Genomic DNA, 23,017 nt, shown 5'->3' on the forward strand with positions numbered 1-23,017 from the left:
TTGGGATGGAGCATGTCAAAATAAAAGCGAGACAACGTACACGCTCGCAGATCCGTTCCCTTCGGCTGTGATTGTCGTCACGAGTGCAACTCGATTTTGCGAAAAGTGCAGCGAAAAAGGGCAGATTCGAACTTACTTGACTCCTTCCTCTTGGCGCCACCTACGCGAGACGAGAATCGAATTAGTCACCTGAAAAAGAATCTCTGTTTATTTTTTTTTACTTATGTATACTTGCTTACTCCAAAATTCTTATTTTCCAAATAATGTAAAATGCTGATAATCTGCCTCGCACGATACAAATACGATGGATAGCAATTGTAAGAAAAGCGTTTGAGAGAAAAGTTGTGCAAGTATTCGATATTTAAAGAAGGTACTGCGGAGGTACAAGTGTGTATTAATGATAATGTGAAAAAATCTTAATAGACATTATTCGTTTCATGTTAATTATATAATTTGACGCAAAATAAATAATTAGTATACGTACAAAAGTTTTAGTTAATTAGAGGGGAATTTGACAGTAGTGACAGTGACGACGTCGTTGAAACTAATAAGATCGTTAGACTCCGCATTCCGGTTGAACGGTTTGACTGCTGCCATCTAACGGTATTGCTAATAAATTTCAGAAATACTATGGTGATTGTCGGTTAATTAAGGTTGGAGTCTCTGCTAAAACTCGAAAGACCCGTTACAGCTTTGACCCGTTGCTTTTATTAATTTCAAAATCTTCGCTACGTGACGCCACTGTCTTTTGCTGCGTTCAACAGAGATAGCATCTTCGCAACCATTGTAAAATTAATTAATAAGTCAGGCGAAACTTATATTTTAAAATAGTACGATTGGAATAATAAAATAAAATGATAAATAATAATAAAATATAATAACGTTTAATCAGAAATCTACCGATATAAATAATTGTGATTGAGTTAAATTTGGAAATATCGGTGAAATAATCGATCCTCGAACGAAGACGATCAGACATCGATTCATCGGTCGGACATTCTGTGGAAAACGCGCGAAAAGACCGCGGCACGTTGATAGATACCTTGCTTTTACACATTTTTCGTCACATGTCTCGAGTGGCTGATGTTGTAGAGGCGAATTGTTAAACCTAGAGCTCTTCCATCATCGCAATAACCATCTGTTTCACTTCTTGCAGCTTGTGATGACTTCTGGTCACTTGCAAGAACACTCTGTGCAATTGTTGTAAGCAGGAAGATGGATTACAAGACGCATCGGCGTCACACGGCTATCGTGGAGACGACTGACTTCAAAGACAATTATCCTCACGACATTCAGATATATGATGAGCCACCAATGGGCGAAATGTCATTGGAAGAGTTCCAAGAGTTGGGATTTGACAGGTTGAAAGGTATCCAATTCACTCTTTGAATTATATGCTTTGTTAGATTCGTCGTAACACATGTCCAACTCCTTCGCAGCACTTCGTTTGGTAGAGACAACGAATTTCAGAAGTGACTTGAAAACACTGGAAGATCGCAAGAAAGCCCTGTGTGATTCTTTGAAGTCAGATGGACTGAAGTATTATGCGAATCTTTTATACGCTGATGGATCCAATCCACAATCGGAGGAACACTCGCAGATCAGGATGAAGGATCATTTATCTCATTTTATCTTAAGACTTGTATATTGCCACGATCCAGAGCAGACTAAATGGTTTATCAATCAGGAAGTTGAATTCTTTAAGCTAAGATTCAGTTCGTTGGATAAGAAGGGTGTCGAATACTTATTAAGCATCAATAATTTGGATTGCACACCTGTATGTTGAATTATGAAGTACAATGTGTTCAATGAGATTATATTATGGCACGTAAGCTAATTTATTTCTGAACGTTTCTCCAGATCTCTCAAGATGAGAAACTAAACTTGAAGGAAGAGCTCGGTTCATCGTCTGGAAAGGTGATGAATATTGATATCACTGATATTTATAAGGTACGCTTCGAGAAGGTCGTCGATTTAGTTAGGGGACGTAAGGTATACCTCAAAGCAGGAGTGGCATATATTACTCACATGGACATGATCTCTGTATTTGTGTCGTATTTCAGAGAAAGTCTAGTTGCAGGTTTAGAGGTATACATCATTTTCACTGATATTCCATGATTTCCATGTACATATCAAGTCAGAAAAATGGAATTACATTTAATTGATCTTTCACTTATGTTCTTTACAGAGTGCAAAGAGTCTTTATGATAACATATCCGATGATGAACGACTGACCAGATACCTAAAAGGTCTCCCTTCAGCTTTTTCTGGGATGGCACGTGTTGTATGGTCGACCACAGCAACACCTATCGACAAGCTAAATGACGTATGGATCGATCATCACTCCAATTTGAAAGCAAATTATCTCTCCATTTGGTACAGAAGTGTTTTATAAAAAAAATTTCAGTTGTCGAAATCGTCTTATCCTATGTGCATGAGAACACTTCACGAGGCGCTTTGCAACAACAATCACCTGAAGAATTCGGGACGCATGCAGTACGGCTTATTCCTGAAAGGCATTGGCGTGACCTTAGAAGATGCTCTGCGATTCTGGAGTCACGCATTCTCAAAGAAGATCGACGGGAGCGCGTTCGAGAAGAAGTATGCGTACTCGATTAGGCATTATTACGGTAAAGAGGGAAGACAAACGAATTATACGCCGTACGGCTGTCAGAAGGTCATATCCAGCGCGGTCGGGCCTGGAGAATATCACGGGTGCCCTTTCAGACACATGGACCGCGACTCGCTGTGTCAAAAGTTAACCAGTTATGGTGTATTTGCCTCTAGTAAGAGATTTGATCTTTTTCCTTATATGTAAAGAGAACGATGTACTGTTCGGATACACTCAGCTTACAATTAACGATGCACCTTAGACACAACTGAGATACTGGACTTGGCTAAAGACGGGCAATACCATCTGGCGTGCGCGAAGTACTTTGAAATTGTGCACAACAAGCCGGCGAGTAAGCCACTTCTGCATCCAAATGCATACTTCTCTGAAAGTCGCGCGATTCTGACCGAAGACGACAATGGTAACAAAGGTAAGAATAGGAGAGGGAATGGAGGAACCCTTGAGGATAACGAACATAACGCGATGTTTATTTCATTATACAATTTCCCTTACAGACTCGGATAACAAAGACAGAAGTACAATTGGAACTCCCGGTGGGTCTTCGAGGAGAAACGATCGGTATTCTACGCCCTCTGGAAATACAGACTTCGCCGACACGCCAAGGAGGAAAGATAGATACTCTACGCCGTCGAGAAACGCAGACGAAACGGGAACGCCTCTGAGGAAAATTCAAAAAACGGGTTATCAAACGCCCTCGACACGAGACGTCAAAATGACCCCGGTGAACATCGCAAAAATACTGAATGACGATGACTTCGCGGAATTCATGGACATGTAGTGAACTAGTAACACTTTTGCACGTTTGTATATCAAGAATTTATTTATATTTCTTAGATTTGATTCATATGAGGAGTTCATCGTTTGAAACACCGTGAAACAATTTGAAATAAATATTGCGCCTGTGTAATTTGTAAAGACATGGGGGGGTGCTTCGCATGCGGAATGATAATCTGTACAATTATATTAGCGGTTGATCTGATTTAACTGCATCTTCGGCAAGTAATTCACGCTGACGTCCCGCACCATCGACTCCACCAGCCTCTCCAGATCGTACTTGTGTCGCCAGCCCCAGTCCCGTCGCGCCTCGCTGTCGTCGAAGACCTGTGGCCAGTTCTCGGCTGGAAAAAAAGCAGGTATTACGACGACACGTTTCCATTGATATTTCTTCCCCGAAGAGCGGGATGCGCGAAGTACACGTACCAATATGTTGTCGTGCGTCGGGCTTGTAAGAGATCTTCAAGTCCGGGATGTACTTGAAAACTTCGTTGAACAGCTCCTCGGGCGTGAAGCTCATGGCTGTGACGTTGTAGACCCGCCTCTGCAGTAGCTCGTTAGGCGTATTCAGAAATTGCAGGAGCGCCGACAGACAGTCCTCGATGTACATCATCGGTAGTCTTGTGTTAGGCTCCAAGTAGCACTCGTATCTTTTATTCAACAGCCCTTCGTGGAACACCGCCACGGCGTAATCTGCGATAATGTAAAAATGACGAGTTACGAATGATATAATCGAAGTACACGGTGACACAAAAATATTAATTAATACACAGAAAACAAGAATGCCGGAGATTCAAGCAAATAATTACTCCAACTCCATCTTGCAAATTTTTATTCGATCCAACTAAATTATCCGAGTAAGGCATTCACTTGGATCCAGGTAAAATTTACTCAATCCAAGTAAAAATTTGGCCGAGAAGCATCAGAGTAATTATTTACTTGAATCTAGCACTTTTTTTCCTGCGTAGAATTATGCCCGATGAAGATTTTGTCATCAGACTTTCTGTCATTATTGCACCTTCAGAAAGTGTGCAAAACTTCTTTCAATCAATCATTATAAATAATATACAGAGTAAGATCTACAATTTATTTTATCACTGAATCAGAGCACAACTTCACGCGAAACCGCTAAGTGTTGATACGTTCGACCGCCGTTTTTCTCGGATACGACGACAGCGACGGTCGGTCGAGATCCTGTTGCGTGTGCAGAAGGAAGACGCACGATTGAGTAATAGATGTGTTTATGCAAAACCGCCGCGATTCTGATCAATTGACGACAGTGTTTTTGTCGATTGCTTCATGCATCGAAAGCTGAGGAAAATGCAAAAAGTGACCTCACGAACCGACTGTCGAGGCTCGCCGCATAATTTGCCGGTAGCATTGTCCTTGAGAGACGATACATTCCGTCATTACGCAGTTACCTTAATCGCGGTTAGTGCTCCAGTTGCTCCCTAAACAGGAGCCTATCTCCGCGGTCTCTAAACGCGCGCATTAAAGAAAGAGAGAAGGAAGACGAAGAGAGGCTCTATCAATTTCCAGTTGTCAGCCTATTTCCGTGGAAACCGTAGCGCGGTATTAAGCGTTCCCTGAGCACGAAGACGATTGTCTCGCTTGCGAATCGGAAGAGCCGAACGTCCCACGCGAATGTCCGCTGCGACGTTAGGTCCAGGGAACTCCGGGAGTACCTCTTGCGTGACAGCGAACGCTCGGGACGAAAAAAGAAATAAGATGCGTAATCACAGTCGTGTGTTCGCGATAGAAGAAGCGCGTGTCAGGCGCGAGAGATGAAATCTACGGAAATTAAATGAAGACGGAGGGGGCCAACAAGAGCCGGCGCGAGATGTAAATTGTGAAACTGAATTAATAAGTCGATAAAATAAGAATAAGAATCTGATCTTATTTTAAGATTCTTATTATCTGTTTGAAAAGTCTTATTCTTATTTTATTCGTTGATTTAGTTTCGCAACTTACATCCTGCGTCGTCTCTCAATGGCTTCTCTCACTTAGCTGTACATCCGATAGCCTTGACAACTTATTTATTTATTATGAATATATGAATATGATTGATTCACTTATTTAGAAATCCTCGTGAGGAGGATAATACGTCGGTAATAGACGCTCGTCCGAGGATGGCGACACGAAGATGCGCCCTTATCCGGATTTTAAAGGAAATTATAGAGTACTTCATTGAGGATGAAAGGAATCGGAAAGATTTTTATGGTCTGTTTCCTTTGTTGGAAAATCCCGATAAAGATGTGTCTTCGTGTCACCATGCACGCGACAGGACAAACGGTCGGTAAGGATAAGAAGCGACGGTGATGGTACTTACCCGTGGTGCCACCGCCGGGTGGGTCACTACTGATTACTCCGGGGAATCGAAGGCATCGGAAGTCGAGGCCGAACCGATGATGATAATACTCCCCTAAAAGCTCCGCGTGCACCTTGCTAACGCCATAGATGGTGCGCGGTCGTTGCACCGTGACATTAGGCGTAGGATTCCTGGGCGAGTCCGGACCGAACGCGCCGATAGTCGACGGGATAAAGATCCTCAACTTGTATTGTTTCGCCAGTTCGATGACGTTGTGCATTCCTGAAACGAGAAGTAAAGGGGAGATTCTCTAAAGTGACACACACGACGAATTGACAGAACGAAGGACCACTTTGACGGATCCCGTGTTGTCCCGGGAAATTAAAATCTCGAAATTCAAACAGTTCAACAATCTTTCGAAATTTAACTTTCCCGAAATAATGAAAAACTTATAATCGTTTGTAAATTGAAGAAGAAAATTGAAAAACGGGCGACACTGTCCATGACGTTCCCGGTCGTACGACTCGTCCGCTTTCTCCCGGGTACTTTCTTCCCTAAGCGACTAAGCTTAGCGATCGCGATGTAATTATCAACGCAATAACTAACCCACTGCTTGTGCTCGACGCAGCATTCCATTTCACTCGGACATAGTTCGCGGGAAACCGTGCATATATCAAAAGGAAAAAAAATGAGCGGAGAAAGAAACAATCGCCGTTTCATCAAACGCGTTGCAACCGGCGGCTCATACAGCGGCCGATTATTGAGGATCGACGTTCGCTCGAATGAATCGTGCTCCGAGATACGTGTAAGAGATTTGATTGGAGCCAATAGACGCGGATATGTGATCCTGGATCACGTGATCGTTTGGAAGGGGTAACGGCGACTATCAGGCACTTTTGTTTGAACAAAATCCAAGGCTGCGCTTAATTTTAGCAGCGCCTCGCAGTGGCGCTTTGGTTTCTCACAAGTGACGTATGAGAAACTAATTATCGAAATGAATACACATCTCTGCCGGTTTGTTTGATCTCTCGGAAGCATTCGAATAAATTCGGTCTTCGAGAAAACAAACACAGAAGAAAAAATTGTTTGAATTAACTTGACACTGAACGAACCGAACGTGTTTTGACTGTAGGAAACCGAATTTCTAATTGCAAGAACCAGAATGTTAATTCAATCGAATTTTTTTCTCCATGTAGATCCGGTTAAAAAAAAATGTCAAAGAAAGTTTATAAATTCTTCGTCTCTTCCACGGGAGACACCACTGAAAAAAAGAACGATAATCCTGACCTTATCGAAGCCGTGATAATATTGAAAGTATTAATATTTATTCATGCCTATTTATTAAGTTCGCTGCGCTAAGACTCGTTAATGCAAAGTTTTTGTTCCTTTTAGAGCACGGAACTTCCCGATAATTATTTAGGCCGTTGATACATAATTTATCGTTCTTCTTTACCTTCTATATTGACTCTGACAGCCAACGGCACGTTCTGTTCGCCGACCGCGCTTAGCAGAGCGCTGAAGTGGATTAGCCAGTCGATCCTGTAGTCGACGACGATTTTCTGCAGACCTTTGAAATCGAGGATGTCGGCGAAGATGAAGGGCCCATACGCCAGGCTCTCCTCCGTCGGTTTGATGATGTCCGACAGTATGACGTTCTTGTTACCGTAATGCCGTCGCAGCATTTTCGCGCATTCCGTTCCCAATTGTCCGAGGCCGCCTGAACATGCGAAAAAAACTCGAGGAAAATCGTGGACGTGAGAGTTTTTGCGCTCGACGACGACGGAGAAGAAAGGACTTGCGAAATGGAAAAGCGCAAAACGCTTCATCCTTGTAACATTTTCCCACGCATTTTACGGTAACACGTTTGAACGATTGTAGGGACTTGCATGTGAAATGTTATCGGTATATCATGTAGTAAATAGTGTACGCAAATTGTGTTTTTGCGAAAAACACATGATTGGATTGGAAACGTGATGCACGACTTAGCAGTACAACGAAAAATATGATTAGCATAGAATGACTAATTAATTAACTTGTCCTTTGTTAAACTCCGTCGAACATTCATTTTTAAATAACCTTCCACGAAAATTTCATAAAATTATAAATAATGAAAAAAAAAATTTCTAAATTATAATTATAAATTAAAAAAAGATAAAACGTGCAAATATGTGTTATTTTCTGTCACGTTGATATCGATTAGAATCGACTTATTAATTGTTAAGAAGGAGGAAATAACAAGGATCGATCTGCGTCGAGCGCAAGTGAAGACGCGACTTACCTGTTATGAGAATGCGGGGCGTTTTCTCCGCCATGTTTCCTTTGACGACGCTGGCGTTTTCATTCTGCCCGCTCTCCTTGCAGAGAAGTTTAACGGAAACCTGGTAATTCCTGCGGACGCTCCTGGTGACGTGACGCGAGAACTGAATGACATTTCTAAGCAGCATTACGTCTATCTCGCAAGTTGGAACACTGATTATCGATGGATAAGCGTGTCGTTTCTCTCGGCTGAGGGATCCTTCAATCTCGCCCTTCTCTTATTCTTTTTTTCATGAACGATAGTTTCCGATATTAAAAGGAAAACAATGAAATAAACGTCAAAGTCGTCCACAGTATGTAAAACTTCGTCTGAGTCGCGGACCAGCGACGAGAAAGAGATGGATAAAGGGTTTTTCTCTGGAAGGAAGGACTGTCGATACTTGCTCGCTCGTGGTCGATGAATAACTGATGGAGCTTCACCTAGCAATTCTACATTATATCACGGTTCATTCGTAAAACCAGTTCGAGCACAGACACTGCCGTGTCGATGTGTCTGTACGGCCATTACATACGCAACCCGGCGAAGCGATACTTGGTCTGTTCGTTAGATTCTATATTACATTTATTTAGACACTTGTTCCGTATTAATGATAGAGGTCACATGTACACTTTCGAATCATCGTTGACACTCATCCACTTTTAAGCGCGCGTGATAGTCGCATTTCATTCCTTTTTAACGACGATGTTATTGTAATTTTAATACACCGCTTATCTCTGCCAATCAGTTTTCATAATGTAAGTTCTGATGTAAATTTCGACGTAAAAACGCTCGCGACACTTGCGAACGATCGAGCGCTGAAAGTTGCAATCGTGAAAAACAGGATGATAACGTTTTTCTGTCGACGAGATACACACTTCTCACCATCATAGCTCGATTGTAAATAAAGAAATACGATTGTACATTCTATATAGATGTAACACTTCGTGAAAACCCATTTCTTCCCGACTTTTTCGTGGATTTTTTTTAGCTTCTTATATCATCTTTACGGAAGGAAAGTAAGTGTGGCAAGTTTTAACCGAACACACAGATTAGTTTAGAAAACGAATTTCTGAAGAAATCCGCGAAAAAATTGGGGGAAAATGTTTTTTTTCCAAAACTTTAAAACTATAATATATTACAGCTTGTGTGAAATGCGTGGAATTTAAAAGTCGGTTCGAGTATATAAAAGTTTTGCTTAATGCATAAAACATTGTCTCAAGTCGATAAGTCAGCCATTCTACCGAGGCTCTAACGGTACATGAGAAAGGAGAATAAAATCAAATTTCAACACACTCATCTTGGATCTCTCTAGAGTCTACACTAACGGACTTACGCAGATTCGATGAAGGCCGAAAACGCTATTTTAACAATAGTCTGTTTCGAACAATCGAGCTAACTAACTTCTCAACGATATCCGCGCTATTAAAAAATATCCGTAGAGCTATTCCATCATTTTTACTAATTTCTACTAATTACTAATATCATTATTGTTATGTTACCGTTGCTTTTGAAATACATATTTTACCTGCGCAACTACAATGTGGCGATAACGATTCTGATGTTAAAAATTACTGAACAGATCTACAGTTGTCTTATTAAAAATTTTTTTAAGTTGTCCAGTTGACATTGGAAGTTCAGGATACGCCGTTCTTGCGTCATTTTATACGTTCGTGTTTTCTTTTTGTACACCTTTTAGATTTTTAGCATGATCATTGCGAGGGCTCGGCCGCGCTAGCCAATAGCGAGGCGATTCCTTTCTCTTTCCTAAAGCGGTCGTTATTGAATTCCTCATCTCGGAAGCGAGAACCGTACGCGTGCAGGATGGTACACAAATAAATACGAACACAGAAGAACTTTAGGACGTAGTTATTTGCTTCCTCGGTGTACCACGTGCGTCGCGCAGCTTTTTGCCTAATGATCTAGGCGGCGTCGACGTCGTCACTTTGTCTCAAGATGCGATATTGCGCGATTTTTATCTTAAACGCACTTAATTGCCACCTCGATGCGGCGCGGACACAACGACGCATCAAATTTCGCGTGACGATTTGATTCGCGATTTCGCGAGCCATTTAACACGAAGCTCTGCCTCTCTCTATCTTCCTACTTCTCGAGATTTACCGTGACTTGTTGCGATTTGCTTTGAATATTATTAATTATTTATAAACGCAATCTGTTCGCGATCGCATCGCCGCTAGTGCGCATAACAGCAATCAAACGCGCGATCGCGCATGCGGAGAATGCAATCGCTGACTCTGTAATAAGAGACATACCGACAACATTCGTTAACATAGATACATAATATATAAGTAATATTTTACGGGAGTTATCTCGCTTATCCTTTAACTAGTCCGCTGTAACGCAGCGCTGTCGGTATTACATTGGAAAATGCGTTTAGTTGGATCTATCTGATGATGGACAATCGAACGGATTTTGGTTAAAGGAGACAACATTTCTCGAGTTCTCGTGAACCCCGAAAATCCACGGGAAATTCCATGACGTTCGGGGGTCCTGCGGAAGAAACGAGGACGTCGTTGTAAATTACGACGATCGAACGCACTCGTTCATCTGTGTCTTCTTTCTTCACCCTCAAGCGAGATTGAATCAGGGTACAAGCACACCTAGACTCGGGCACGCGAACGAAAGGGAGGCGATTTTTGACCGCCGCCGACGCCGAATTACATCGGCACCGCGGCGAGGTTCGTGGGGAAAGGGAAGAGTATCCTGGAAGCGTGTCTTCACGGTGGCTGGACACCGTCGGACTTCGCAATTCTCTCCTGCGTCTCTCCCTCCCGCCAAAGCCACCGTCGTCTTCTCCCCTCGAGTTTGTGCAGGCCACGCTTTTGCGAACAACTCCTTCGGTGCATTTAGTACGTGTCCGTAACGAGACCACGAAGAGTCGCACACGGCCGGGTGTCGAGAGCGAGGCGTGACGCGCGTTACTCGCCCCCGTGGAGGAAAAGAACGGAAAAAAGAGGGATAGACATACTACACATTAATACGTCGGTCGTTTTTCGCGCAAGAGAATCGAGTGGAGACCACTTTTCGGAGAGCCATCTCGCTCCTTCCTCGTGGATTGCGTCTTCGTCGAAAATCGCGCGAGGATCTCCCCAGGATCCCTCGGGAGGGGCGCGCCGCTGGCCTGGCGAACGCAGAAGGTAAACGACTTAGGGGCGAAAATACGTTTTCATCAAAATACTCTAAACGACACCCTTTCCGTCCCCTTTCGTTGTCTCCCGTATCTCTCTAGATTTCTCTTGGATTAATTCCCTTCGATGAATTTAAACGACACGGTAGTAGAGTCGGCCCTCCGCGAGACGAATTCTTTGTAAGATTATTATATGTCAGGTTTATTCGATTTTGTATAAGATATTATTGTTAGATTTATCGGATTTTTGGTAAAATTATTATTAGATCCTTTCTAAGATTTTTAATAGATGCGAGCGGGACTAATTTGTTAGCAACTCACGCGCACGCGTGCGCAAAGTGTTTCGCAAAATCGAGGGTCAATTTAGAATCAGACAAGCTCCTTGAGGACTCATTAGTCACTCTTAAAGATCCGTCGCTCAGATTTCTCGTATCGCTCAATTCCCGCAGAGGTGCACGACCTTCCTCATTGTTGCAAGTTGCATAACGACGCGCGGGCTTCAGTGCTCGTGGCAGAAAATGAGATGTACGCGTACAGGATATATCTGACTGACCGTCTGACTGACGGTGAAACATCAAGGAAGTTGGAATCACTTTCACTGAAATCGCGTCGGGCCGCTCGGGATCGTTCGATCGAGCTCGAACTCGCCGACGACGACAACGTTAATGAAACTCGTAGGCAATTAACTGCGTAATGAGCGCATCTCTCCGTTATCGTGCAACATTATAAAATGGGCCATTCCGTTAAGCAAGCACGTGCCGTATATGTTAAGCGTTTAATTAAACGCAGCTCGAACCGAGTGAAATCTTCTCGCGCTTCTGCGAACAAATTAGCCTTCGACTCCCTCGCTAAATAGTTAACGGTTAGTAGTTTCGCTCCGATTTAAGCGCTGACGTTTTTTGGAAAGGATATAGAATAAGTAAAGCGTGGAAAAATTTACTCACCGCGGAAGTACAATTATACAATTAAATATTTCGAAATTAAAGTAAGTTCATGAGAATCCGCGTGTTCGGTTAAAACTTGCCGCAATTTATTCTCTCCGTAATATAATATTACGTATTCGTTCACGGTGTATTCGGCTGCAATTTTTCGAAGTTAATATGTTAATGCTTAACACATAACGTATTTAACTTCACTCAATCTCACTTAAGTATACGCAATTCTTCATTGGAAAAAATCAATGAGGTTTCAATCGAACATGCGGGATCTTTCTAAACGAATTTCTCTACCCTTGCGAAAGAAACCGGAAAAACCGCGGTAAAATTGCGAAAGCTCCGTTTTCTTTTAAACTATAGTTCGCGCTAACGTTCATTCTCTCTCTCATTTTGTTTCATTAGTCAGACTTGAGTGACGATACAAGATATGTACGACGTCGTCCTCATCAAATGCCGTAACGCATCCGGAAGCGGAGCCGCCTTCGCGATAACACAGTGTATATCGCATCGCGATCTCGCGTTTATTGCGAATCGCGGCTGCACCGACGTCGTTCACGTGCGAATGGCTTTTCAGGCCGGCCGATTGTTCGCTCCTACCTGCCTGCCTAACTACCATCCACCTACGACCGGCGTCCCGCGCGTTGTTACGAAATCGGCGCGTGTTTACGCGCGACAGCATCTCCGAACGATGAACGGCCTTATCCTTGCCTGAGCGTTGTTCGCGATTGTCGCGCCGTTTCTTTCTTCGCCGCGCCTCCGTGATTATGTGACGCACAATTACGCAAGCGCGAATGACGTTATTCATCGTACGACGTCGCGAACCATCAAGGATAATCTCGGAGCCTCGAGGAGCGCCTCGAGCACTCTTTGCCCCGGGAAATGCGCGTCGCTCACGCCCATGAACGACGACGAAATCTCTCCTACTTTCTCCCCGTGCGTGGTTCCGCGGGTGCGAATTTATCGCCGCATGCGGCCGGATTCGTCGCCCCCTTCGCGCTGCGTATTCGCCGCGCCGGTGTACAGCGTATACGTTACGAGCGCGGCCGCGCGACGGCAATTATTGCGGACAACGATTGTCCTAGCGGTCTTTAGCTCGGCTTACGGTACGAGGCATCAATTTTGTCGTCTGCGACCGTGACGTGTGTTACACGCGTACACAGACGGGACGTACGGACGGACGGACGCGTCTGGCCACACGGCGTCGAGATACACCTGCATATCTTGACCGTACCGTGACCGAGCGAGTCCCCCAAGGGCTCGCGAAACGCTCGCGAGGTCTCGCCATCATCATCGGTTTCGTCCCGTTTCGTTTCCGGCGGATCTCGTCGCACGCGCGCGTCACCTCGCTCACGCGGAAGCGCGTGCAATTAGCCGGCGATTGCGCGCGCGACCCTCACCCGGCACGCAGTTTCCCTGTCGCCCACGTGCGATCAATCAGGCGCGACGCGATGGTCGACCGGCGGAAGGAAACGAGGAAAGTCCCGGATGCTCCGGCATCGGGCCACTTAATCTAGAAAAGAACGGTCTACAAAAGCATCGAACGCGGACTTTAATTAGCGACTTTCTGGACGCACGCACGCGCGATCGAAGCGGTGTCTAATTAACGAGCGTTCCGGGGGACGGCTCGATGCTCCTTGAAATTCCCACTCGTGTCCTTGCACTGGCCGAGTGGGAAAGAAATCAGTCTTAAGTCAAGAATAGGTATTCTCTCGTATATAAACAAGAATATTATAATCTTTTTCGGCGATTTTTAGTCTTGAATTGAGTTCAAGTGATACTTGCGTCAATATAAATTCGACCAAATGAAGACTGAAAGTCTTCCAAGAAGATCATGATATTCTTGCTTATATGCGAGAATATCTATTTTTGATTTAGGATTAAGAGGGCGCGCTTTCACGCGCGCGAACGCACGGTTCCAGAAGATGCGGAAGTGCTGCTCGTGGTCGTAAACTACGGTCCAGATGCGCGATGGTCAGGCCATCGGAAGGCGGTGGGCTTCTGATAGTCGGCTGGCTTCTGGCGCTGCGCTCCGTCGGCGCCCAGCTGGATCCCGATTACGGATGTCCGCCTCAGGAGAGGATACTGCCGTGCAGGTGTTCGACGCGCGACATGGAGGTGCAGATATGGCAAGTGAATCATTGCGCATAAATGAAGCGTCTCCCCAAGTAGCAAGGTGACGTTTTAACGAAGTCTTGTATACATTAGAGACGTCATCAAGACGTTATTAAGATGTCATTTGATGTCATCTCGCGTTCTTGCTATGAAATTCACTGAGAGACGTGAGAAACGCAAACAACGTGCGATCTGCTCTTTTTAGCCAGCTGAACTGGCAGCACTTGTTCAAGGAATTTACACACACGCGTCTCTATATCTTTTATTGCATCAAAAAAGGCAAACGCATCGATTTGTCCTCACACGAGGCCGTACGATTTCGCGTAGGTGTAGCCACAGCGAGTTGCCGAAGGTACTGGAGGGTCTCAAGGCGGTAAGCCATTACATGGACCGACCAGTTGATGAGTTGATTCTGGAGAACAACAATCTGCCGAGTCTACCCGGCAAAGTGTTCGCGTCCCTGCGCGTCTTACGCCTGATGCTTCGGAACAACCGTCTCGAGAGGGTGTCGTCCGGCTGGCTGGAGGGTCTGCACGACTCGTTGCTGGAGCTCTTCATCGTCGAGCCGGACCTACGGTCCTTGCCAGTGGACAGTCTGGAGAACCTGCAGGGTCTCGAGGCGGTGACGCTGCAGAGCCGCGTGATGAAGCGGCTGCCGAGGTTCTCCAGCCTGCCGAAGCTCAGATACCTGCAGATCAACTCGCCGGCCTTGCTGGAGCTCGCGTCCAGAAACTTCCGGGATATTCCCAGTCTGGAGCAGCTGCACGTGTTCGGCAGCCCGAGGCTGACCAGGCTGGAAGCCGGTCTCCTGCGGGCTCTTCCGCGGCTGGAGCTGATCAACGTCACCGACTCCGGCATCCACTGGATCCACCCGCGGGCGGCGATCGATCTGCCGGAGCTGAAGGAGATCTCGCTGGTAGGGAACGCGATAATCGACGCCGCCATGGTCGGTCGTGCCTGCGTGGATCTGCCGTCGCTGTCGGTGATACGTCTCGACCGCAACCGCATCAATCGCCTCGACGAGGGCTCGTTCGTCGACCTGCCGGTGTTATCGCGCCTCTACCTGTCGCGCAATCACATCACGGAGATATTCGCCGGCGCGCTCCAGCGCGTGCCGCTCCTCAAGTCGGTGGACTTGAATCACAACCTGATTCACCGTATCCATCCGGAGTTCTTCTCGCGCCGTACGGGGAATATCCTGGAGGAGGTGTGGCTGATCAATAATGACCTGAGCCACGTGGCCGAGATACGGTCGGTGCTCGAGGCGTTGCCGAGGTTGAAGTTCCTAGACGCCAGTCACAATCAGCTGGAGGAGATACCGTTCGGCGCTCTGAGGGGCCATCCCACTTTGGAGAGGCTGCATCTGAACCACAACCGACTGGCGTTCCTGCAGAGGGAAACGTTCACGGCGATGCCGGCACTCAGGGAGCTCCGGCTGAAGAACAATTCCCTGTCGAACCTGTTGGAGGCTCCCTTCTGGAACTTGCCGGCCTTGAAGGTAAGGAAACGTCGTCGACGGCCCTATCGAACTTGCGGATGTTTCTTAGAATCCTGAAAATCGTCAGTTTTTTAAAATACTTTCAGGGCCTGGATCTCTCGGAGAACTACTTCCGCCACATAGAGCCGCACTTGTTGAGCAACTTGCCGAATCTCAGGCGGCTGGATCTCAGCGGCAACGCGATCAGCCTCATCGAGCCCGAGTCCTTCCTCAACACACCGGCGTTGGAGCACGTCAACGTGTCGGGCAACGCCTTATCCGTCCTTCATCCTCTCACATTCCGCCACCTGACGAACCTGTATGAGCTGGACATCGGTTGGAATCGCATGCTTGAGGTGGTGCCCGGTCTGCCGAAGGACATCGAGCACCTCCACATGCCGATGAATCGCATCGTCTCCTTGCCGGTGGTGTCCTCGCAGGATTTGGCGCTGCCCGCACTGCGATCGCTAGACTTCAGCGCGAACGGCATCGAGAGAATTCCGCCTGGCACTTTGGCCGACCTGCCGAACCTGAGGAGACTGAATCTGGGCTACAACGCGCTGCGGCTCCTCGACGATGGCGTCTTCGACGGGCTCTCCCGGTTGGAACAGTTGGATCTGAGGTACAATCGACTGGTCACGTTGCACGGACGAAGTTTCCGGCCGCTCAAATCGTTGATGGACGTGAACCTGCGGGGCAATCGCGTGGAGGTCCTCCGGCCGGACATCTTTCAGGAGAACGTGCGGCTGCAGAGGGTCGACTTCAGTAGGAATAATCTCGCCCAAATTCCACACGCCACCTTCGCCAACACCAGGTAAGGGATGCACATCGAGATATATCGTGAAAGATTTTCTTACGTAATAAAATCTTTCACAATGTACTATATTCTCTAGTTTATTTCTAAATTTCTTATTCGACGTTACACGACGTCCCGTTTTCGTTTCCCTCACGTATATTGCAAAGAAAAAGATTGATCTTTCGCGGTTTATCGTTATTTAAAACATGACCCGGAATCCGTTATCTAGCCTGCGATTTTCCCTCACGTTTTCGTTTCCCTCACGCTCGTCTCGTATTCTAGTGGAAAAGTAGTTTCACTCGTGGTTACTTGATTGCATCACTCGTAAATTGGTACCTAGAAAGTTCTTCGTGCACACGCTAATATCTCTTTCACGTCGTTGTATAGCATCGGTCTGGCGTGTCGCCTAATTCGCGGTAACACGGCTCGTTTTCGTATTCGCGATTTTATTTCACCTCTTCCGTTGAATTCAACTTTGCGAATATATAATATATATCCAGACAATACATATCCAGAAGTGCTGAACATAGTATGCAAACATTTAATATATGCTTTGTGATGCATACATTGCAATAGCATAACGTATTTAAAATATGCTTATAAGGAATACTTATTTATCACGCCATAATTGTAATCAAAATATTGACTTCTTATTGCTACATAAATTCTAGATTAATTATGTTTTCTTTCGGGCAAAATAATCAGCAATATTTACGGTATCAGAATATTGCTGTGATATTGTCGCAATTTTCACAGCATCAGATAATTTTTTATATACTGACAAAATTCTTATTGCACGAAGACGCGTCTTAATGCTAGTCACAATGTTTATGTCTCCATAAGAAAAATCACTCGCCACATTTAATCGATATGAAACGCGCGCAAAGACAACTCTCAGAACCGACCTCTTAAAAATAAATTGAGATCACGTCCGAATCTCTCACGCGTCTCCAAATTCTTTTTCGCGCTGGCGCGTTTGAGAAAGCCGAGACATAATTTCTAACCATTCCGTGGCCAAAACGGCGACAATGTCAAAACGTTACAGAGACCTTCGTGAACTGTACGCGTCGCACAATACTTTGACCGAGTTACCCGGATCGCTGCACGGCTTAACAGCTCTGCGGGTCCTCGACTTGAGCTTCAACAAGCTGAACATCCTATCGCCGGAAACGCTGAGTAGCCTGTCGTCCTTGCTGGAATTGAAGCTGGTCAGAAACCGTATACGAGAGCTGCGGGAAGGCGCGTTCGACGGTTTACCGCGGCTGTCCCTGATCGATCTCGAGAACAATGATCTCCGGGTGATCGAAAGAAACGCGATCAGGGCGTTACCGGAGCTGCAGGCCGTCAGACTCGGCAAAAATCGGCTGCAGGTTACGACTCGTTCCAGTTTCCGATCGTTCAATCATTTTAGAATAATTTTAACTATCGGATTAAAATATCTCCCCTGTTTAAAAAAATCATATAGAATTACATGAGTAAAGTGTCAATATAATCGAATCGTATTTTTAGTTCTTAAATTTCAGAGAGATTTGTCATCTGATATATTTGATAAATTCTCTTTTAATTGGATTACTTAGATCAACATATGATATAAAAGAAACATATATTTAGATGAAATTTTAGCCATTTAAGCCAAGACAATTAAAAACGAAATATATAATATTTCTAAAATAGAAAGAAATATATAATATTTCTATTTTGGCAGAAATGCGAATTTGATCGAAATGATAAATTATGGTGAAATATTATAAGATTTTTGAGTCTCTCTATTTCTATTTTCTATAAAATAATATTACACAAGAAATATTTTTAAGAAATGTCTCAAAAATATTACTATATGAATTCATCGTTGTTTATATATTTTATTATATAAATATATCAAGAACGTCATTGTCACAATGTAATAGCGCGTAGAAGTTATACGACGGGAGAATATATATTCTATTTCCTTGTCGTTCAATCTCCGCACATGGCGAATCTCTCACAAACGTTGAACCGAAAAGAACAAATGACGTTCCGACGCGTGATTTTACAGTCCATCCCCAGCGGCGCTTTCACCGAGCTGCCGTTGCTGCAGAGCGCAGAACTCCAGGAAAATCACATCCAGGAAATCGCCGCTAGTGCCTTCATTAACGTGCCACATCTGCTCTTCCTTAATCTAAGTCACAATCATCTGCCGGGACTGGAGTACGTTGGTCTGGAGAGCCTTCGTTCGTTGGAGGTCCTTGATCTCAGCCACAATCGACTGTCCAGAGTCTCCAGCGACAGCCTAGCGGCGATGGAATGGTTGGTCGAACTGAAGGTACCACTCTCTGCTCGCGCGCATTTCCCAATTAATTTCTGCTTAATTAACGTTTAATTAGTATCAATTAACGTTAATAACGTTAATTAGCCCGGTGCCTCGACGTTTCAAGATGAAGTGTAACGTCGCGCTTTCTATGCGCTCGTTGTGCGCGTGCACTTTGTATCCCCGAAGTGCACTCGCACGATTACGTAGAGGCGTGAAATAACGCGTAAAAGAAAAAAGTAATGGAAAACAATAATACAGCGAGATCCCTAGAGCCCGTTTCTTTTTTCCTTCGCTATGATAGAACCGAATACTTTCTCGTCGAGAGTGAAACTCGGCGCGTGAACCGCGGTGCGAAACGAACCGTTCTGCCGGGCGAGTAATTATTCGTCTACCTGCATCGTTAATTAGGGGACGATAGAGCCGGGCCGCTTTACATACGTTTCCCTTTCTATATACGCAGATGGACAACAATCGCATTTGCGCAGTGCACGGCTCACCTTTCGACGACATGCCAAGGCTGCGTGTATTGAGTCTGCGGAGCAACCGCATGACTGCGGTTTCCGAGAGCGCCTTCAAAAGGTTAAGATCCAACATCGCCGTATTGGACATCGACGGTAAGAACTGGTTTTCACTTAAATTGATCAGCGTAAACAGATGCGTCGGTTAAAAATAAAAGTGAATTAAGAAGATCAGTAGGTCCCTTTTTAAAAGAGATACGTTAACTCGGAGTTCGAAGTCGTTCTCGCATCTTTCCCACGATGTGAATCGGTTGTCGCGTTGCTGCGGTGAGAAAAATTACAGTTTTTAAGTTTCGGTAGAAAATGTTTTTTTCCTCATTTTTTCCGTAAATTTCTTCAGTTTCTGCCCGAAAGGCGCGAAAATTCGTTTAGAAAAATTCACAAGAAATTGAATATAATAGTAATATACAAATTTGTTGCTCATTTGTTGCTAAAAAGTTACCAAAGAGAAAAATTTGTTGCTCCGTGAGGTATCTTAAAAAATGATGTTCCGCTAAAGGAAGATTGTATTTACGGAATATTAAAGTGGCGCGCAGCTGTGACGTTCTAGTTAAAGTAAATTGGCCGATTATACTTTTTACTAATTTTCCTGTTTCCATTATTTTCGGAAAAGGAAACCCGTTGTCCTGCTCTTGCAGTATGCTCTGGCTGCGAGGATGGCTGCAACAAGCTTCCACGGAGGGTCCCAGATGCGCCGACGGTTCTCTCTTCAGGGAGCTCCGATTGTCGCGTCAGGACTGCCAGCGTGAGAGATACGTGGAACCGGTTCATCCAGGATGCGAGACTGAAATGATTAACGTTGCCACACCGTCGGTTTCTTCGTCCGGTGAGTGAGTACTAAGAAAGAAGTTAGAGAGATAGAGAGAGAGAGAGAGAAAGAGAGACGGAATTAAAATTTCATTATTGAGCTCCTGGCAGCGAAGAGTGCTTGCTAAGCTGCTTTTCCTGCCGAATGCAGCCATTGGCTGTATTCTTAAAATTTCATTATTATAGAAAATTGTGTTTTTTCATCTGACTGTGTTTTAATCTCAACATCTCAATTCACTTTGAATTACTGAATTACCTGATAGCATATACCGATGTAATTCGCAGCGTTTGGAGTCACCGAGACGGTTCCGCTCTGGATGAACCTGAAGGACTCATCGACGCAGAAGTCGTCCGTTTCCCATGACTCGGACTATTTCTACGAGTATTTAGATTATCAGCAGGAGAACACGAGCGCGTCTCCGTCGTCCGGCGTGTCGACCGTCAGTGTGCCCACCCAGACCGTGAAGATCATCCAGCCGCACCAGAGCCAACAGAAGAACGCGACGTCGCCGGTGAAGAAGCACCCGGCGATGCCGCCGTCGCCCAGCAGCTCCGGCTTCACCTTCTTCGGCGTGCCGTTACCGAGTCTGAATTTCAACCTGTGGGGACACTCGGGCAGGAAGGCCGAGAGGAAGGAGTCCCCGTCGTCCGGCAGGCCCGGTCGCGGACGTTATCGGTTTTTCCCGCCCACGGAACCCGAGATTCACCGGGGCGGCTTCGTGCCCTTGCCGCGCGCTCAGAGCGGGTTCGTGCCGATCGCAGATCCCAGGTTGACGTATGAGAAACGCGCGAAGCACGAGAACACCACGAGGCCGTTGAACGCGAGCAGCACCGTCGTGCAGGAGGGCCGCGGTCGGAAAAGCGGCAACAGCACCGTGACCAAGGTGGAGAAGATCAGCGTCCTCAGAGCCACCAATAAATCGCGGACGGAGCTTCGGGAGAGGGAGGAATTGTCGACCTCGTCAACGTTGGATCGGTCGGCCGGGTTGATGAGCTCCTTCGAGTCCCGCCGAATCTCGACCGACGCCAGCAAAAACAGGTAAACCAGCCGAACCAGCGTCAACATGTTTCGACATTTCTTCGTTGAGAACAGAACTTTGAATTACTTTCCTCCGAATCCGAAGTCCTCGTGTCGTTATTCACTTTCGCACGCGGCCTTTCTTACTTCTTCCACTATTTTTCTTCTGGTTTATCCAGCTCTAGCGCACCGAATACGACGAAAAATATGGGGCCGATAATCGTGGGGGAGACGTCGCAGGAGGCTCACGAGACGTCGGTGCCCACTGAGATTTACGACGGCGAGAGTCTGGAAGCGAGCACGGAAGACGTTAAATTCATCGAGAAGCCGCAGATGGAAGCCGCCAGCAGGATAATCTGGACTACGCCGAAAACGACGACGACGACGACGGACTCGAGGAAGGTAACGACCGTCAAGGAAACCGTAACGGCGACGATGGAGGTAGCACCGCCGAGAGGAAGCAGTACCGCGAAGTGGGATCTGGAAGTTTCGGAATACGAAGGAGACTCCGGCCGCTTCAGCAGCACAACCGATTTTTATGACGAAGGTGAATTTATCCGCTCACAACGACAATAACAACGATAGTAATCTTTCGGTACACACGTATTCTTATTACATATTCGCGATGAAAAAATTCCTCATCAAAACGTCCAAGATTCCCCGAATGCATATATATATATATTTTTTTTTTCTTTTTCTCACATTTTTTCTTCACCTTCTGCGATCCTTAGAGCTTGCACTCGTAAGATACATTCGAACAAAGTTTCATTGATTGCAGGCGACTCGACAAAGACGGACACGCCGCTTCCGCGTTTCTCAGTGTCCGTGACGACTCCGACGTTGAGTCGTCCCAAGGAAATCACGACGATACCGCAAACCTCCCGAGGTACGGAAGCGTCCGCCTTGTCCGCGTTTCTGGTGCCGGGCGGGCAAGTGTCGTCCTCCGGGTCGACGGTAAATCTTCGTCCGCTCGGTAGGCCCACGATCACCAAGGTCGCCTCGCCGCACCTTGACCGCAATCTCGGCGAGCAGTCGAGGGAAAGGCAGAAATTCGTCGCGGGCGCTACTCTGAGGAACACCGAGGTCGCCGACGACACTACTTTGAGCCAGAACGAGGCGTTCGTCGTCGACGAGGAGGCCCGAGTGACGGACGACAGCGACTCTCCCTTCAACTGGTACTTCCAGCACTACAACGACACGAACCTGGAGCCTTATGTGGGCGTAGTTTACAGCGGTGTCGCGAAGATCGACGCCTGTCGATGGCTACTCTTGCTCGCTCTGAGCGTCCTGGCGTAAAGGATGCTCGGAACTCGTTGCGGGATCCGTCGTTTTCCCGTTTCCTCCCCGTCTCGAGGGCAACGGTAACGAAGCGCAGAGACGGTGCTCGGTTTTGCCGGTCGGATTTGTCGCCGGGTCTTGTGAGAGATGATGAAATACACCGCAACGAAGTCTGTGTGAGAGATGATAAAATACACGCAACGAAATCTGTCAATGAATACTCTTATGTATGTGAGCGTCCCAAGTAATTACACGTGTACAGACATGCTATAACGACGAACGACGTATACAGTTGCACGATACGTTATCCCGCCCGAGAATCATCGGGAATTAACGTTGCAGGTATGTACAAAGATCGCGCGCACGTGTACTCGCGTTTTTATATTTCCCTCTTTTTTTTCCTTTTGCTAAAGTATATATATATATATATATATATATATATAAAATACATACATAAATAGAGAAGCATTTGTATATTAACGGTAGATAAATAAAGCGATATAAGTAAACGGTCATTTTATTATCAGTGTGATGCGTTCTTCTTCACGGGCAGAGAGGGAGGCTCGAGTCTCCGAAAGAAAATATATTCTCCATGTTCCTCTTTGTATCATGCGTGCTGTTACTCGAGAAT

At 45.8% G+C, this 23,017-nt stretch overlaps 3 protein-coding genes across 6 annotated transcripts; 2 read left to right on the forward strand and 1 right to left on the reverse strand.

The window, feature by feature from the left end:
- The first annotated feature begins 755 nt into the window (after window positions 1-755).
- LOC106749570 (DNA primase large subunit-like) lies at window positions 756-3,427 on the forward strand. 3 transcript variants are annotated; one of them, XM_014629186.1, is made up of 8 exons: window positions 756-786; window positions 1,157-1,369; window positions 1,440-1,777; window positions 1,861-2,088; window positions 2,189-2,326; window positions 2,408-2,786; window positions 2,874-3,041; window positions 3,127-3,410. In XM_014629186.1, the coding sequence occupies exons 2-8, from the start codon at window positions 1,216-1,218 to the stop codon at window positions 3,408-3,410; spliced, it is 1,689 nt and encodes a 562-aa protein (XP_014484672.1). In that variant the 5' UTR covers window positions 756-786; window positions 1,157-1,215. The 3 variants fall into 3 exon arrangements, with proteins under 3 accessions (XP_014484672.1, XP_014484671.1, XP_014484674.1); XM_014629185.1 differs by lacking the exon at window positions 756-786 and adding an exon at window positions 847-1,026; XM_014629188.1 differs by lacking the exon at window positions 756-786 and having other exon boundaries at window positions 1,216-1,369; window positions 3,127-3,427.
- Window positions 3,199-8,867, reverse strand: LOC106749571 (L-threonine 3-dehydrogenase, mitochondrial). Of its 2 annotated transcripts, XM_014629189.1 has the most exons (6): window positions 7,993-8,866; window positions 7,168-7,431; window positions 5,736-5,996; window positions 3,833-4,099; window positions 3,589-3,750; window positions 3,199-3,290 (listed from the first exon to the last, which is right to left on the reverse strand). In XM_014629189.1, the coding sequence occupies exons 1-5, from the start codon at window positions 8,156-8,158 to the stop codon at window positions 3,596-3,598; spliced, it is 1,113 nt and encodes a 370-aa protein (XP_014484675.1). In that variant the 5' UTR covers window positions 8,159-8,866; the 3' UTR covers window positions 3,199-3,290; window positions 3,589-3,595. The 2 variants fall into 2 exon arrangements, with proteins under 2 accessions (XP_014484675.1, XP_014484676.1); XM_014629190.1 differs by lacking the exon at window positions 3,199-3,290 and having other exon boundaries at window positions 3,425-3,750; window positions 7,993-8,867.
- Window positions 8,868-14,046: 5,179 nt separating this feature from the next.
- Window positions 14,047-23,011, forward strand: LOC106749558 (chaoptin). The gene is made up of 10 exons (XM_014629153.1): window positions 14,047-14,216; window positions 14,530-15,700; window positions 15,787-16,493; window positions 17,521-17,845; window positions 18,511-18,777; window positions 19,226-19,379; window positions 19,897-20,109; window positions 20,376-21,129; window positions 21,288-21,655; window positions 21,887-23,011. Exons 1-10 carry the CDS (start codon window positions 14,059-14,061, stop codon window positions 22,402-22,404), a joined length of 4,635 nt encoding a protein of 1,544 aa, XP_014484639.1. The 5' UTR covers window positions 14,047-14,058; the 3' UTR covers window positions 22,405-23,011.
- The last annotated feature ends 6 nt before the right edge of the window (window positions 23,012-23,017 follow it).

This window comes from Dinoponera quadriceps, unplaced genomic scaffold (genome assembly GCF_001313825.1).
Source record: "Dinoponera quadriceps isolate SergipeBrazil2010 unplaced genomic scaffold, ASM131382v1 scaffold3990, whole genome shotgun sequence".
In the NCBI taxonomy this organism is placed as follows: Eukaryota; Metazoa; Arthropoda; class Insecta; order Hymenoptera; family Formicidae; genus Dinoponera; species Dinoponera quadriceps.

Bases quoted from the DNA above. Each gene is read 5' to 3' on its own strand.
- LOC106749570 (XM_014629186.1), top strand. From the start codon at position 1,216: ATGGATTACAAGACGCATCGGCGTCACACGGCTATCGTGGAGACGACT. The intron at 1,778-1,860 runs GTATGTTGAATT...ACGTTTCTCCAG, and splicing joins ATAATTTGGATTGCACACCT to ATCTCTCAAGATGAGAAACT. The intron at 2,089-2,188 runs GTATACATCATT...TGTTCTTTACAG, and splicing joins GTCTAGTTGCAGGTTTAGAG to AGTGCAAAGAGTCTTTATGA.
- LOC106749571 (XM_014629189.1), bottom strand. From the start codon at position 8,158: ATGCTGCTTAGAAATGTCATTCAGTTCTCGCGTCACGTCACCAGGAGC. The intron at 7,432-7,992 runs GTAAGTCGCGTC...TCGCATGTTCAG, and splicing joins GCCCCGCATTCTCATAACAG to GCGGCCTCGGACAATTGGGA. The intron at 4,100-5,735 runs GTAAGTACCATC...ACATTATCGCAG, and splicing joins ACCCGGCGGTGGCACCACGG to ATTACGCCGTGGCGGTGTTC.
- LOC106749558 (XM_014629153.1), top strand. From the start codon at position 14,059: ATGGTCAGGCCATCGGAAGGCGGTGGGCTTCTGATAGTCGGCTGGCTT. The intron at 18,778-19,225 runs GTACCACTCTCT...CTATATACGCAG, and splicing joins AATGGTTGGTCGAACTGAAG to ATGGACAACAATCGCATTTG. The intron at 21,130-21,287 runs GTAAACCAGCCG...TGGTTTATCCAG, and splicing joins ACCGACGCCAGCAAAAACAG to CTCTAGCGCACCGAATACGA.